Genomic DNA, 16,894 nt, shown 5'->3' on the forward strand with positions numbered 1-16,894 from the left:
GGAAAATTACTTTCCCAAGCAGGTTGACTTCCAAATGGGTGGTGGTCTTCAATTCAGGGTCCTCTTCTATTTGGGCTGATGTGCCCTACGGACAAAGCAGCACAAACTTGCCCGAAGAAGCCTGTTCTATTATGGTCATGTTTCAGGGAAAAAAAAGAAAAATAAAAAGATGTCAGGAGGACACAACTGCTCCATGGTACTGTTGGACCCAAAAGAGGACACCTCCATGTAGTAGAAGAACAAGATGTGGAATTTTAGTGTAATCTGAGAAGAGACAGAAATGCTCTTATCTCTGAAACCTCTGAAAATTACTAAAGTAAAGGCTCAAGAAATAGCCTTCTCCCCTTCCCTGCCCAAAGCAACTCAACTTAAGAACTGAGGGTCACCTTTGCAGGTTAACACAGTAACATTTGGGAAAGAAAGCTAATTCTTCACTTAGTTCCCTTTTAAAACATCCTGAATCAGGTCATTATTCTGTAGAATTATTACAGAATAAAATGGCATTAATAAAGATCAGGTTTTTAAAAATTTTCCTTATCCATCTATAAGAATTAATTCAGCAGCTCCACCACAGAAAAGCCAGGATTCACTGGGGCCGAAGGTGCCACACATGGGGTTATACGACCCTCCACCGTCACAAGAAGCTTTGTACTGAAGGCAAAGCAGTGGCTTGGGGTCCTTCACGAGCCAAGCCAAGTTGTACAAATCCAAGCAAACACAGCACAAATCCTTCATTTTGGCAACTACGGAGTAAATCTGCTGGGGCTTTTGGACCTCGTAGGAGCAGAAACTCATGAGCATCGCCCCAGGCATCCTGGCGATGCCGGGAGCCGTGCGGCGGATGCTCCTGGACCAGGTACCTGCCGGCTCTGCGCACCGATTGCCGCAGAAGCCGAACATACGGCGGCTCAGCGGGAGAGACGTCAACGATGAGCAAACGCCGGGATACGGGGGGAAGGAGGTGCCTTGGACGCCGGCGGTGTAGAGTCACCGGTGATGCCTTCGGAGCTGTTTCAAGGGCAACCCTCTGCGGCTGTTTGAGTTTGTCTGCAGGGGAATGAAAAGCTCAATGCTACATGATTTATTCTGTTATGGTGTTGGATTTATACTCCTGCTCTGGAAGGAAACGAAGCAGCCTATCAATGGAGAGGGCTTTGGGGAAAAGATTTGGTGGCTTCATCTTAAAAAGGACACTGATAAGGTTGGGTGCTCTACAAGGGAGATGAGATGCCTTTCAGTACATAAAAGATGGGGACAGACTTTTGAGCAGGGCCTGTTGCGATAGGACAAGGGGTGATGGTTTTAGACTAAAGGAGGGAGACTCAGGCCGGACATGAGGAAGAAATTGTTTATAATGAAGGGTGGTGAGAGCCTGGCCCAGGTTGGCCAGAGAGGTGGTGGATGAACCATCCCTGGAGACATCCCAGGCCAGGCTGGACGGGGCTCTGAGCAACCTGAGCTGGTGCAGATGTCCCTGCTCATGGCAGGGGGGGCACTGGGGGAGCTGGGAAGGTCCTTTCCAGCCCAAACCATCCTGTGATTCTATGACTCCTCTGCTGGCTCCCATTTCCATCAGATCTCTGCACGCTGCTCATCATCCCTTCCACAAATGAAAGGTTATCGCCATCTCAAAACTTGGGTGTTTAAAAAACTTTCCAGGGGAAAAAGAGAAATACTTTTCTGGAGCCTGCAGAGTGTGGTGTCATGGGGTGCTGGATGCTGAGGCTCTGCCTCTCCTTGGGGCAAGGGCGATCCCAGCCTCTGTAGAGAGTAGGCATCAGGCATTCCATCACGAGGTGGTCTGCACATCAGTGCAGCTTTTCCAACATCTCTACTCATTTTTGTACTCTGCTGTATGACCAAGATGACTTATTTTTACATTTGTGGCCACACATCAGGTGCCTTCCTGGTGGCAACTGAGCCTCCTTCCTGTCCTGCAGCCTCCTGACCCCATCGCATCTCCACCGCGCTGCCTTGATGGCTTCTTCTAAAAGCCTTCACACCACCTCTGCTAACCCTACAAGCCAAAAAGCGATGCACGTTGAGCAGCAAAGCTGTGCAGGTTGCTTCCATCCATTGGGCTTTGACCACAGCAGCACTTCCCTGAACTAAAATGACCTTGAGAGAGCTCACCAGCATGTGATGGATGGACAGCAGCTCCAGCTCACGGCGGGGTTCCGCAGCAGAATAGAATCACAGAATCACAGAATCATTTTGGTTGGAAAAGACCCTCAAGATCATCAAGTCCAACCGTTCCCCCAGCCCTGGCACTGCCCCATGTCCTGAGAACCTCATGTCCGTCTGTCCAACCCCTCCAGGGATGGTGACTCCAGCACTGCCCTGGGCAGCCTGTTCCAATGCCCCACAGCCCTTGGGGGAAGAAATTGTTCCCCACATCCAACCTCAACCTCCCCTGGCGCAACTTGAGGCCGTTTCCTCTGGTCCTGGCGCTTGTTCCTGGGGAGCAGCGCCCGACCCCCCCTGGCTCCAAGCTCCTTTCAGGCAGGTCAGAGATCAGAAGGTCTCCCCTCAGCTCCTGTTCTCCAGCTGAACCCCCAGCTCCCTCAGCCGCTCCCATCACACTTGTGCTCCAGCCCCTTCCCCAGCTCCGTTCCCTTCTCTCAACTCGCTCCAGCACCTCAAGGCCTGTCTTGGCGTGAGGGGCCCAGAACTGCCCCCAGGATTGGAGGTTTGGCCTCCCTGGTGCCCAGCACAGGACGGTCACTGCCCTGGGCCTGCTGGCCACACCAGTGCTGGTCCCAGCCAGGATGCTGGTGGCCTCTTGGCCACCTGGGCACACACTGGCTCATGGTCAGAAGACTCACCCCAGGGGGGAACCTCCAGCATCCACATGCTGGGCACGACGTCCATCTGAAGGCCAAGAGGAGGGAGGTCCCCATGGGCGGACCACAGCCCTGAGCAGCCCAGGAGGGACTCTTGGAGAGACCTTCTCATTGCTGACCTCCGTGCTGCCCAGGGGACATGGGTGGCCTTTTCTCCTCCTTTCCCCAGCCAGCGATTGCACACAGGCACAGCCCAGGGCTCCACAACTCAAACCACCCAACTCGGAAAAAAAAAATCAAGAAAACTTTTTTTGTGGGACGGACAAAAGCTGAAAAATTAACTGTCTGGCCTCTTCCTCCGCTGCGTTTATTGCTGCCTTGGCAGATGAATGTCAGGTTGCTGCCACAGCCGCAAACCGCGTGTTCTGCCAACTGTACATTACTAACGTTGGAAGGTGGCCAGGCCTCGGAATCTTTTCTAAAAGCATTTGCTTCATACTTTAAATAGCAGCCTGGCAGGCAGGGGGATGGGAGGGAGGACTCGGCCCCTGCGTTCGATCCATCTGCCCGCTCCTCTGCGCCTTCAACGCGGGGACGACCCACGGTGGAGGTGCAGGGCTGGGGAGAGGTGGGATGTGACCCCCAAACCCTCCCGAGATGTGACCCCCAAACCCTCCCGAGATGTCCCCCATCCCTGGGTGCTGCCACCTGCCCATTCCCAAGCTCCCCGGTTCCACGCCTGGCATGTCATTAATTAAATTAATAACAGGACGTCGGCTGCTTTTTCAATGAAATCCGCCGTGCTATGAGGTTTAGCATTATTTTCCTTGGCGCTTATGGGTTCTTGCTTATTATTGGGCTGAAGAGCATCATTTGCCGGGATTTGTAAGATTCTCTGGTTTGTTGGGACGTCCTGAGCCTGCTGTAACACACCGCTGCAAAGTCCAAGCTCCCCAGCTCCTCTCTCTTACAAGAAATCACGTCTCCCAGCGAGTTTCATACCATGGAATTAGAAGCGACACGGCCACGTGTTGCAGGATATGTCGCTGTTCACAACACTTTAGCTACAAAACCACACCCTCGGAAGTTAGTAAATATTAATCAGGTTTAAGGCTGAGAAACAGAGAGGAGGAGGAAGGACACAGGCAGGGAAACACAATGTCTAACACTTCATATAACTACAAGGACAGAAAACTGTCCCTGGCTACAAATACTCTGACTTTTCGGCGTATTTCTCCTACCTCCTCCTGTAAAATGCTCTTGCAGCAAACTGCTAAGAACAAATACAGGTGAAGTTTCTTTTCTTCGGTAATTTGGCGTCGCACGAGATAAGCCAGCAATACAGAGCAAAGCTCAAGGCATCATATTTTTAAGTAGTGCTTGTCCTAGTTAATGTTCAGCCCTGCGGTGCAATGTCAAGAAAACTAATGAACAGTCAAGCGGCAGCGAGCAGGAACCCAGGCATGCTCACCCGCTACCAAACGCCTTTCGCAGCCCGGGCACGACGTGAATGAAATCCAAAACCAGCTGTCCTGGTTCACCGGGAAGCCCGGGCAGCCTGCAGAACGTGAACCGAATGCTTTGCCACTGTGTTCGCCCCAAAATTCTGTGCCTAAAATAAGAGCGAGCCGGGAGGATCGACAGCAGTGCCTGGGTTAAACTAAAGGAGAGGAGGTTCAGGCTGGACATGAGGAAGAAATTGTTCATAATGAAAGGTGGTGAGAGCCTGGCCCAGGTTGGCCAGAGAGGTGGTGGATGAACCATCCCTGGAGACATCCCAGGCCAGGCTGGACGGGGCTCTGAGCAACCTGAGCTGGTGCAGATGTCCCTGCTCATGGCAGGGGGGGCACTGGGGGAGCTGGGAAGGTCCTTTCCAGCCCAAACCATCCTGTGACTCTATGGAGTGCCTACCCATGTCCCAGCCACGGGGTTTGGGCAAAATTGAACATCTATTATCTGGCAACACGGCTCCACTCGGAGCGTGCGGTGGGAGCTCTGGCAAAGGCAACGCTTGACGGACGACGTGCCCTCGGCATGAATACAGAGCGGGATTCACCTTGTGCACAAAGGACGAAGCATTTGCACGAAGGACAAAATATTTGCACAAAGGACAAAGTATTTGCACGTAGGAAAAAAATTTGCACGATGTGGAGCAAGCTGGAGCCCACCTGCAGCAGGTCCTGGAGGGTGCTGGGGTTGCACCTCAGCCCTTCCCCTCTGCATCACTCGAGCCCTTTACACTTCCACATTTCAGTCTCTGAGTTGACATTAGGGGTGAATGTTAACCTTTATATGGCTTCTCAAGCACCTCTTCTCCGTTCGCCGGTGACAGCGCCGTATTCACCGGCAGGAGGTGGATTAACGCCCCCTCTAATCTCTTTGGTTGGCAGGAGAACAGATCTGACAAGGGTACGTGGTTCTGCACAGCTTGTGGCAGAGCTGTCTGTCCTTCACCTTACCTGGCCGTAAAATGGGGTTTCTGCCCACGGTTTATCACAATATTGCTGATAAGCTCTTAATGGCCTGATCCTGAAAGCTTAACGAGCACTTCTGATTATTTTAATCTAAGGAGTAATTGCAGAGTGAAGCACGAACACGGAGTAAAGTGCCACCTTGCACCAGAAACAAAGGTGGCATCTCAAACAAGCCAAGCGCCGGAGGTGAAACATCCCCTTCCATATTGATGCTTCCGTAAAAGCGGGAGAAGGAAAACTATCGCAAATGGAATGATTACGTCACGACTTTTCACTAATTACATCACAATTATCCGGTGCAGTTGGGTGCCAGGAGAACCTGCGGCCTTACCTTGCTCCAACCTCTTCATCTGCTGGATCTGATCAACCGTCTTCTTCAGGATCTTGCATTTGTCAGGTTTGACACTCAGCGTGTCGATGTCCCCGATGTTTGCAGACAGCAGCTCCGCCAGCTCCTCTAAATATTTGTTCTCCTGCTCCCGTCGACGCTTTTCATTGCTGTTACAGAAAGAAAACAAAAAATAAAAGTCGCGTTAATGATCTTTTTTCCTTACTGTTCAGTCTAATCACACTTGGGTACTGGACAAGAACCCAAAAATATAAATAGTGGCTGAAGTGACAACCGTCTCATAATCCGAATATGTCCAAAACACCGGGGAGTTCATTCAGGCTTTTGTATGTATTTTTATGCATACAAAAATAAACAACATTAATGCCAAGGGAGATACCTAGGGCTAGCCAGACACCCCCAACAAAACCAGATCTCTAACGTTCAGGACTCTGCCTTCCTCTCAAAAATTGTTATCACAAAAATAATCAAAAATAGTTCTACACAGCTCTTATTTTTCCATAGCCACTATTCCAGCTGCTGCCATTTTTAATCCTAAATTCACACATAAAGGTTAACAATATTCACCAGAGTTCACCGAAGTGAAAACCTGAATCAACGGTGACAAGAGGAAGATGAAAAATATTCATGAGATCACCCTTTTTGTTGCAGTGAAAGCAGATTTTCTTTGAGCTCTCGGCTGCTGCAGAAGCCCAACGCTCTCCCCATCAACTATTTCTAAATTCTGGGAATTGAGAATATATAATTTACGTGCTATGACATGGCCATCATCGAAGGTACCACAGACACTGTAACATATTCCTCTACCAAAGCATTATAAGAATTAAAGCCACCAAAATGAACTGTATATATGGGACAGACACATTTTCCCTAAATATCTTCCTTTACATCAACCACGGGATGAAATGAGGACAGTTCCGAATGCCCAACATGGCTCTACGCCGGTTGTGATGCCTTTTGTCAGGTTGCTTTTCAATATTTTTTGGTTACAACTTCCACAGGACGCCCAGCAAGAAGAATTGCCTGAAAATCCCTGTTATTTACTGGACACCAAGAAGCCGCTGAGATGCCTGTGGTCATGGTGAGATGTTCCTGGCCCCACCGCGCATGGAAGGGCTGAGAAAACACCGGTTCTAAAAGCCGATTCCAGAAGTCCAGCTCAGTAGGAGATCTGTGTCCCACCGCAGTCGAGCTCTGGCTTGTGCTACGTGGCCAAACAAACCCCACCAACAGCCAAAGGCTTCGAGAAGAGCGTGAACATACCCTGAGAACTCTGCCCAGACCCTTTAGAAACCACATGTGACCAAAAGGGGATGGAACAACCCCAGCCCTCCCCTCTGAGGAGCTCCTCAGGCTGCACAGATGTTTCTTTATTTGTTCCTAATTCCCCTTCATTAGCTCAATATCCAGGTCTGACAGGTAGATGTTGTCTCTTGGGGATTTTTCTGCTGCTTAAACTTGCTTTCCCATGAAAATATCTGACGACCGCAGGGCTGAACCTCCGTGAGGAACCTCCCGTTGGCTCCCACGTTCACCCTCCATCACCTCGCTCCTCCTTAGGGCTACAGAGTTGGGGAAGGGTTTGGAGGGGAAGCCGAATAAAGAGCGGTTGAAGTCCCTGGGTTTGTTCGGCCTGGAGAAGAGGAGACTAAGAGGAGACCTCAGCGTGGTCTACAGCTTCATCACAAGGGGAGCAGGAGGGGCAGGGCTGAGCTCTTCTCTTCAGTGACAGGGACAGAACCCAGGGAACGGCAGGAAGATGTGCCAGGGAGGGTCAGCTGGACATGAGGAAAAGGTTCTTCACCCAGAGGTGCTGGACACTGGAACAGGCTCCCCAGGGAGGTGTCCCGGCCCCAACCTGACAGTGTTCAAGAAGAGACTGGACAACGTCCTCAGACACACGGGGTGACCTGTGGGGTGTCCTGTGCAGGGACAGGGGTTGGACTCCGTGATCCTGGTGGGTCCCTTCTAACTCAGGACACTCTGTGATTCCCTGATTCCTCCTGCCCACAGCGGTGGGACTGCCCAGAGGAGCGACAGGAATCCCGCATCCTCCTTTAACTCAGTGGAGAAGCAGAATTTAAAAAGAAAGAAAAAAACAAAAGACAAAGCCAGCAGTGGGTGTGGAGAATCACAGAACAGTTTGGGCTGGAAGGGACCTCAAAGCTCATCTAGTCCAACCTGCCACAACAAGCCATGTTTCTGCTTGGGCCACCTCATGAAGTCCTCAAGCGAGACCTTCCATGGTGCAACCTGGAAGCTCCTCTGCAATAGGCTTGGGTGGCTGCAGGAGCCCTCCTGTCCCTGGCAGGGGCTGCCAGCGGGTGACAAGGGACAACAGGCAGCAAAACCAGCTTCACGGACGTAGGCTGGATGTCCATCTGCTGCAGAAGTGCTGGGTCCAGCCGTGGGCCTCAGTCTCTTCTAGCGCAGGTATCGGTGGCAGCAGCGCTGGCACGTTCCCCAGCAACGGGCAGGCAAATGCTTCTCGAGTGAGTATTTTAGTTAAGTCAAATTAATTCCTAGCTCTCCCCCTGAACAAAAAAGCAATAGCAGAGGGGAGGAAAAAAAAAATCCTTCTGTTGTGGGTGAGCTCATTTCATGAAAACCCTTAATGTCGCTGTTGCTGTGGCAACTTTCAAATTGTAGGAGGGAGAATTGGCCAATTTTCCTTACATAAAAGCATCATGAGAATATTACAGCAGTGGGCTGTTCTTTATGACTCCCAAGTATCATCAATAGCAATAGTTAAACCTTCCAGATTTTAACAAAGGAGTTTTGAAGTTCACTTTGCTCCGGAGGACGTTCGGAGGAGCCTGGCCAGCCCAGGGAGGAGGACGAGGTCCCTCCCCACCGCGGCTGCGAGTCGGGACACGGTCTGAACAAAGGAAGATGCAGAACGGGTGAGGATTTTGGTAACATGCTTCAGCTCCAGTGTTCGGGGTTGGATGGTCAACCCAGCGACAAGTATGTGAGTCAACACTTCCAAAAATGCCTGTAGGTGCTTTGTGGATGTGAAAGCTCATGGTGCTTGGACAAGGAAGGAGAATCCTTCATCCAGAAGTTTCTGCTTCTCTACGATCTCACCCTATATATTTTGAAAGACCCCTGGTGTGGGCAGCAGAAGGTTTTCTTGGGGTGCTTAGGGGTTAGGGAACAAAACACAAGAGATCTGCTTCCCAAAGGCAGAGCAGACGAAGCAAAGCCAGGTGTGTGCTCATCCACAGAATCATACAATCGTTTTGCTTGGAAAAGCCCCTCAAGATCATCAAGTCCAACCGTTCCCCCACCCCTGGCACTGCCCCATGTCCCTGAGAACCTCATCTCCACATCTGTCCAACCCCTCCAGGGATGGTGACTCCAGCACTGCCCTGGGCAGCCTGTTCCAATGCCCCACAGCCCTTTGGGGAAGAAATTGTTCCCCAGATCCAACCTCAGCCTCCCCTGGCGCAACTTGAGGCCGTTTCCTCTCACCCCATCACTTGCTACTCGGGAGAGCTGTTCCTTCAAGGAGAGGTGTCCATGGGGACCCAAGGACCAAGAGCTTCACCCCACACTCACCTCCGCGGCGAGGACCAGCTTGGAGACCAGGCTGGAGACAGCAGCGAGGGCTGCAGAGCTCTGACCCAAATCACTCATCCAGAAGGGGGAAACATTTCACATGACAGGAGTATTTGGTACAAGTAAGATAGCTACAAGTGCCATCAAAACATGTTCTGCAATTATGAGTCCTCTAATGACACATGAACTGCAGAGTCTTTATAAGGTGTGTGAACTCGACAGAACCAAAAACCGCAATAAATAGAAATCCTCAACCAGCCACTTAATGTCTCTCTACTGGAACACCGTAGCCTTTACATTTCTCGTCTAGAATATCATGTATGATCTGTAAGCGACAGAAAATCCACCTGGGGTTTGCTCGGTGCATCAATATTCTGCGACGACGAGCAAAACCGCATCCCAGGCAGCAGAGACACGGAGTCAGCAGCAGCACTTAACACTCATCCTTACTAACAGACTGCACCGCCACGGAAAAAGACGCACGAGATTTACAGGGAGCCTGGAAAAGCCAGTGGAAGGAGATCACAGCCGCCTCCATCCAGGACTTTGGAGTCTTAAGTGAGGTGGTGAGGTAGCTGGGATGGGAAGGTTCGGTCCTAAGCAAAAGGCGCCTTTCTGCAGTGAGCTGAGCTTTAAAACAGTCTGCACGAGCACACAGAAATGAGATATTTCAGACAGGAATGTTCTCTGTTCTGTAATTGCACCCTGGAGCAAGAAGGTCTCCACCAGCGTTTCTGAATATTACAAAAATAAGGATTTCTTGGGAATCTTGTGTGTACAGGCAGAAGGCTTGGGATGATCTGCAGACCTCACAGATTTACCTCATATTTACCCTGAGAAAGCTTTCCTGTTGCTCCGAGCACTCTCCGTTTATAAAATCAATACACTAACTTTGATAACCAGCCTTCAAATCATCATTTGCCACCTAACAACAAGCAGAGCAGATGGGGAGCCGCATTTCCATCGTGCTCCATCTTCCACTGCAGCCACCGCTAAAAGCAAAGCGAAGTTCTGGTGGGAAGTGTGAACGTTTCCGAGCGGCTGAAACCCGGCTCCATCTGCTCGAGCAGACGGGACGGAGCGACGCGGTGGGAATGACAAAGTAGCCACGGCCGGGGATGGATGGGGAGCAGCGTACGTACCTCTGGGCTGTGTCGCAGGGCGAACCTTTCCTCTTGCGAGAGTCGGGGTTGGCAGGGTCCGTTGAGCTGTCCCCAAGGCCACTCATGTTGGTTGACCTACTTTGCACCTGGAACCGAAGAGAGACAGGGTCAGGACAAGGTTTTGGCAGCTGCGGGAGGAGCGGTTCATCCGCGGCAGAGTCAGGAAACACGGACCAAGCGACCTCGGAAGAGGTGACCAACCCAACGCAAGTCTTTCTTCTTGAATCGATGCCTCGTTTGTGAAGAAAATGGCATGAAGGGGAGACACCAAGTGATGGCGTCACCCTCTTTTCCGTGTCCCCTGGTCACCATTTGGCCAAGCGAGCCCTCACACCAGCACCATCTTCCTTATGTCACAGACTGAGCTCTTCCCCGTATCCCCAGATTTCACCTTCCTGGCCTTATAACATTTTAACAACTATCTAAACACGGGCCCATTCCAATGCTTTGTTTACATGTGTTTGATTGCTTTTATTTCATTTCCTCCTCCTTCAGCCCATTTTTGGATCTTCTGCCATCTCCCCCCGGTTCCTCTGACTCATGGCTGCCAGAGGACGCTCCACCCCTCGCATTGTATCTCCATTCCTGCTCCCCCACCACCTCCTTTCCCCTCAGCACACGGCCCAGGCTTTAATTAGAGCTGCAAATTGACTCATCTCTTTAACGGGATGTGACACCTTCCCACGAACCCCGTCCCCACCTCCTGCTGAGGTGCCCCCCACGCACGGTCCCCCCAGCCCCAACCTTCCCACCACGGCCGGTCCTTGGCCCGTCCCAACACTGGGCACCTCCTGGGTTCCAGCTCTCGCCAACACACGGACGTTTCACCCTTATTTTTTGGCTGTAATTTCAACAGATGTTGGGTAAACTAGTCCACACTGTGGAAAACAAGAGGTTCAAGCAAATAAACAAGGTCTAGAAGTCACGAGGACTTCAACGTTGCAATATCCCCCGTGGGAATTCTCCTTAACAATGAATTATGTATTTTTATTTAACTGAATAAAATACTGTGTAAACCAAATAAGGGCAAGAAAACAAATTAAAGCTTCTTTCTGGGTACTATTAAAGAGGTTTGGCCAAAGACCATGACACTCTCCAAGCTGAGAACTCAGCCGGACCCCTCCAGCTGCCTACATGGGACTAAACACGTCTACAGGACAGGGTCAAACCTCATACAACACGGTAAATCAAGGCACGGAGCTTCTCCAGAAAAGAAGTCAGCTCTGCACGTTGCTCCCCTTGCTTTTCTAAAGCCATTCAGTGATTTTTCTTTCAGTAACCACAATAATCCAATATTGGATAATACCCCTTCTTTCCTTATTTTTATTTTACGGTTTTGGAAGTGTTTATCATTGTGAGAAGACACAATCTCCAACAAATAAAGCAACGGGATCCTGGACAAGAAGGTAGAAGTTTAGAGAGTAAACGGACTAAGTTCTTACTTAATTTCTTCCATTATTTTCTAAAAGCTGGAATTTTAACAAGGATTAAACTGCTGACGGATTGTGATAAAACAAACCCGAGAAGGCGCGATCACAGTCCCCGCAGCCCAGATTCTCCCCAGGGTTTATCAGCCTGCCCGAAAGCACGGTGAGATGCCTTCAGTGCTCCAGCATCTCCCACCCTGTGCCTGGACCGGCACAAGGCTGCTGCTCATCAAAAGCCACCGGCGCTGGCTCATCTCCTGCTCAGACAGGTGACAATTCGAGTCCCACCAGCTTTTGAAAGTCCTCCGAGACCCAAACCACACCTGCAGACCAGCTCCTCCTGACCCCAGAGCCACGCGGAGGGATGGACATGGCCATGAGCATCTCCTCTGTTCCCTGGTTGCTTGAAGACCCCAGTGTTTGTATTAAAAGCCAGAAACCACCTGTGTCCTGGGCTGTGTCCCCAGCAGCATGAGCAGCAGATGGAGGGGGGGGATCCTGCCCCTCTGCTCCGCTCTGGTGAGACCCCCCTGCAGTGCTGGTCCAGCTCTGGGGTCCTCAGCACAGGAGCTCTTTGCTCCTCAGGACCAAACGAGGAGATGGAGGCAGAGCTGAACGTCTCCTCCCACCTGGGAGGGGTTCGCTCCCTGTCACTAACCAAGAAACCAAACGTATCCCAGTGGAAAACTGAACTCCTGGCACCAAACCCATCCTGCATTCACCACTGCAGGAGGTTCTGCAGAAGATGAGGTAGGAAACCCCAACAGGGTGCTGAGCTCAGGGGGAATAAGAGTGGTACTGGGCTTGTGACAGGACAAGGGGTGATGGTTTTAAACTAAAGGAGGGGAGATTCAGGTCAGACACGAGGAAGAAATTGTTTGCGCTGAGGGTGGTGAGAGCCTGGCCCAGGTTGGCCAGAGAGGTGGTGGATGAACCATCCCTGGAGACATCCCAGGCCAGGCTGGACGGGGTCTGAGCAACCTGAGCTGGTGCAGATGTCCCTGCTCATGGCAGGGGGGGAGCTGGGGGAGCTGGGGAGGGCCCTTCAACCCAAACCATCCTGTGATTTGATGCAAACCAGCATTACCAGCTTCATTATCTCCTGCAACTGAGTAGTCCATGGGGTGTTACACATCTTGGCTCCCCAATGACCCACCTCTCCACTCAGCATTGAACACCTCCACTCCAAAATACGTGAAATATCTGTGCTATGGGGAAAGAGCCTGCTTTTCGGCAGCACACGGGCATTTCTGCTAACGCTTCTGTCACCGGTGCTAAGGTGAACGCGGCTCCTGAAAGCATTTCAGCAAGATCAGTGCAGGCGATCGATGCCGCGGGCACGAGAGCTCATCCACAGAAACCCTGAGCAGATGCCAGCAAGGTAGCCAGGACCAGGGATCCGGGTTCATCCCCTGCGTCTTTGGCATGTTGGCAAGAAGGAATGATGCCAAAGCAAATATAAGGAAGGAGGGAAAAACAGCAAACTCTTGAAAAATTTAGAGACTGGAAAACAAAAAGTGCCGCATCATCTGCTCTGGGTGAGAAGGGGTTGCTGAGGTTTCAGCCAAGCTTCCCAGGGTTTAAACCTTCTTCTTGGAGGTTTAACTCGCTCTCACCAAAACACTCAGTCTCTGGAAGTGCCGTTGCTCTGACAGGTCCTGATCTTTCCTCTCGGCAACTGAATTAAAAGAAAAAAATGTGCGGCACTATGGCAGGTAAAGTCGACTGTCCCACCAGGATGCTCCACTGCGGGACCGTGGGTTGGCAAGAGCGACCATATGTCCTAGAGAGGTGAACTAAGGACAACATCGCAGCCTGAGCTGAAATCCTTGGCTTGAGTTAAGCCCTTGATGTAATACACTCAATGTTTCTTTTTTATTGTAAAAGTCGTTTATTTTACAGCAAAACTTGCCAGGGCTGACAAGCTGAAAAATGTCATTTGGTCTAAAAATAACGGGGGTGACTTGATTTGGAACTCCTGATGGGTCAGGGCACGACCAGGGGACGTCTCCTGCCGAGGTGAAAGGCAGAAACCTGATTTCTAAACACTGGCTTGTTGTAAAAACGTGAATATTCTGCTGGCTTTGGAAGCCAAACAAAGGCAGGAGAAGGAGATGGGATGGTAATGAAAACAAGCTAATTAGTTCAGGCCAGGGAGGGGCCGCACTCTCTAGGTTTAATGCAGGGGGTCTCCGATGCAGACCTCTGCTAAACTGATTGCTCCTCCACCAAAAAATATCTATTAAGGAACAATATAAAATGTTGCTGGTGTCCGCGATGGTGCTACTCGCTCAATGAGGCTCACTAGGACATCAGAGAATCACAGAACGTCCCGAGTTGGAAGGGACGTACAAGGATCATCAAGTCCAACCCCTGTCCCTGCACAGGACGACCCCAAAATTCACCCCACATATCTGATGTTTGACCACGGCAGGAGCAAGACCTAAGCATTGCGTCAACGCAAAGAGCGTTGGCTTCTCGCCCTCCTCCAGATGCACGTGGATGAAGCCTCATCCCAAAGAGACATCACATGGTGCAAACCTGAAACGTAGAGTTTTTTTCAGCAAAACAGCGCCTGCGATGCCGACTGCAGCTCCCGGCTCCAGCTAAACCAGGGCTGAACTCCAGCCACCAGCGAGGCCAAAGGTTTGGAGCTTCTCAGAGGTGGTTCTCCATCTCCATGTTGTTGTTGCTCCCCTGGTTCTTGGTCCACAGACCTGGATATGGCACTAGATCCTGGGCCCTCCTGATACATCACTGCATCTGCTCACCAGAGACTAATTAGTCTCAAAGAAACTAATCAGAAGAACAAAAAAAAAAAAAAAAAAGAGAGGAGGAATAGATAAGCAAAAAATAAAGAAGAGAAAATAGAGAAGCAAAAGAGCTGAAGTGACCTGCCCATGGTCAGGCAAATGAAACTACCTGTGACTTCCAACCCTATCCTCTCTCCTCTTCCATCCGTCCTTCAACACCCCAAACTGGAGCGTGTACCTGAAGAAGATGCTGATTTTTGCGATGCTAACGAATATCCCAGCAGAGACCAGAGCCTTGACATGGAGAACGAAGCACCAGCCAACATCAATATTCCAACCCAGCTTTGGGGATCACGACATGAATGCAATTTCCGCATTAACAAAAAAGGATGCGAATTATTGTGGCTTAATGCTTCTGCTCTCTGGATTTCCAATAGCTTCCCGAAGACCATCGTTACCTCTAGCAGACACAAATAGCCCCGGTGATTTGAACTGACAGTGTGGAAGGTGGAACTGGCCACCGAATACTTAATTTTAACAGAATTACCTATTTCTAAAATGCGTTTCCCACATTTTGGATGAATTTGACTCTGAAAAAATACTTACAAAATAACACTAACATACTGAGAGAGAAACAATTAGGTTATTTTTAAGCACACAACAATGTTGGAAAAGTCCCTTATATTACAGCTATTTATCATCAAAATATAACCCATCTGTGCGTGCGCAGTCTCAATTAGAGGCAATTAAGAGCATACTTGGAGTGTCGCAAGGACACATCTATATCGTTCCCCTTGTAAGTTCATCATTGGCTGCTCCTCTCATCGCCGGGGGCTGAACAAACCTTCATTTTTATTTTTCTTTTTTTTCACTTTTCCAGGTTACAGAAGAAATGCCAGAGCTGTGATGTGGAGAAAGAAGAGGCAACGGGTGAGAAGGAGTGAGTCACTCGCTCACCTTCTGCATGTGCGGGCAGGTTTGGGGTGGCTTTTTTTAAATAGAACTGTTTCTGACCTCACCCTCCAGAAAATAAGGTGAGAGATGTAAAGTCCTGATTAAAAGTTGGGGTTTTTTGGTGGCTGAAGTTGTCAAAAAAAAAAAGTCACGTCTGTTTTGTGCAACACTCCTTGGGGGAGGAAAAAAATCCCAGTATCCATATGGCATCGCTTCAGCCTGCAGAGACGTCTGCCTTCCAACTAAATTCTCTTTTCTTGGAACCTCACCCCAATTTCCTTGCCTTGTTTCTTCCTCTCACCTGGTCTGCGAGTCCATCATCTTCTTCTGCCCCAGCCTGGTGGAGATGCTGCCAGATGGACCCTCTGGCTCTGGCACACCCAACCCAACAAGTGTTACTGGGAAGGATGAGCAACTGGGTTTGTCTTGGTTCCCATTACCCACCCTGAACATCCCCTTGTGACACCAAGCGATGCCACCATCGTTATGATAATAACAATGACCAGAGAATCACAGAATCATAGAAATGCTTTGGTTGGAAAAGACCTTTAAGATCATCGAGTCCAACCATTAACCAACCACTGTCAAGTCCACCTCTAATCGATATCCCCAAGAACCTCATCTACATGAAACATTTCACCTGTTAATCCCATGTTTGAAGACCATATTCTTCAAAGCACAGCAGTCAGGAGAAAATACTTGGAAATACAACAAATAGAAAAAGATAACTTAGGAACTAGTAAATAATACAAGATTACAGTAGTATTCTCCTGTACTATTTCAAGCTAGAATACTGAAGCCTAAAACAATGACCACATTTTAGCATGCTGAAGTCAAGGTTGGATGGAACATGCTCAAGGTCACCAGGAGAGGCTGCAGCAACCCTACCTTGAGCCCATGTCTCCGTGGTCATTAGGGCTGTACAAGGAGGGAGCTGATAAATAAAGATTTATTTTCACTGGGGAAAACTAGAGGTGAATCATCGAATCACAGGATGGTTTGGGTTGGAGGGACCTTCCCAGCTCCCCCAGTGCCCCCCCTGCCATGAGCAGGGACATCTGCACCAGCTCAGGTTGCTCAGAGCCCCATCCAGCCTGGCCTGGGATGTCTCCAGGGATGGTTCAGCCACCACCTCTCTGGGCAACCTGGGACAGGCTCTCACCACCCTCAAGGTGAAGGCAGAGGGAGATCCGCCCTCCCTGATCTCTTTAAGTTGAGCCCATGGCATTGGGAGGAGGATGAATTTAGGGAGAGAGCAGCACGCTCCGACGTCCCCATGTCCATCCAGCCTCACGGGCTGGTGTTCGCTTTCCTTCCTAGGAAATAAGCGCGACGTGCAGAAATCTTAATTATCGCCGTCCCCGCAGAGGCAGCAGGCTAATAAAAGCTGTCAGCTCGGGGAAGCGGTGGAGCGAAAGCTTGTCGTCTCA

General features: G+C 50.2%; 1 protein-coding gene across 5 annotated transcripts in view; it reads right to left on the minus strand.

The window, feature by feature from the left end:
• NCOA1 (nuclear receptor coactivator 1) overlaps positions 1-16,894 on the minus strand; it is a 176,600-nt gene that overhangs the window by 55,234 nt on the left and 104,472 nt on the right. For all 5 annotated transcript variants that reach the window (XM_065631320.1, XM_065631318.1, XM_065631319.1 and 2 more), the window contains exons 3-4: positions 10,310-10,416; positions 5,589-5,755 (exon numbers count right to left, since the gene is read on the minus strand). In XM_065631320.1, coding sequence (XP_065487392.1) covers positions 5,589-5,755; positions 10,310-10,395 — 253 coding nt within the window. In that variant the 5' untranslated portion in view covers positions 10,396-10,416. The remainder of the gene's footprint in view (positions 1-5,588; positions 5,756-10,309; positions 10,417-16,894) is intronic.

The sequence above is a fragment of the Caloenas nicobarica genome, chromosome 3, assembly GCF_036013445.1.
Source record: "Caloenas nicobarica isolate bCalNic1 chromosome 3, bCalNic1.hap1, whole genome shotgun sequence".
NCBI lineage: Eukaryota > Metazoa > Chordata > Aves > Columbiformes > Columbidae > Caloenas > Caloenas nicobarica.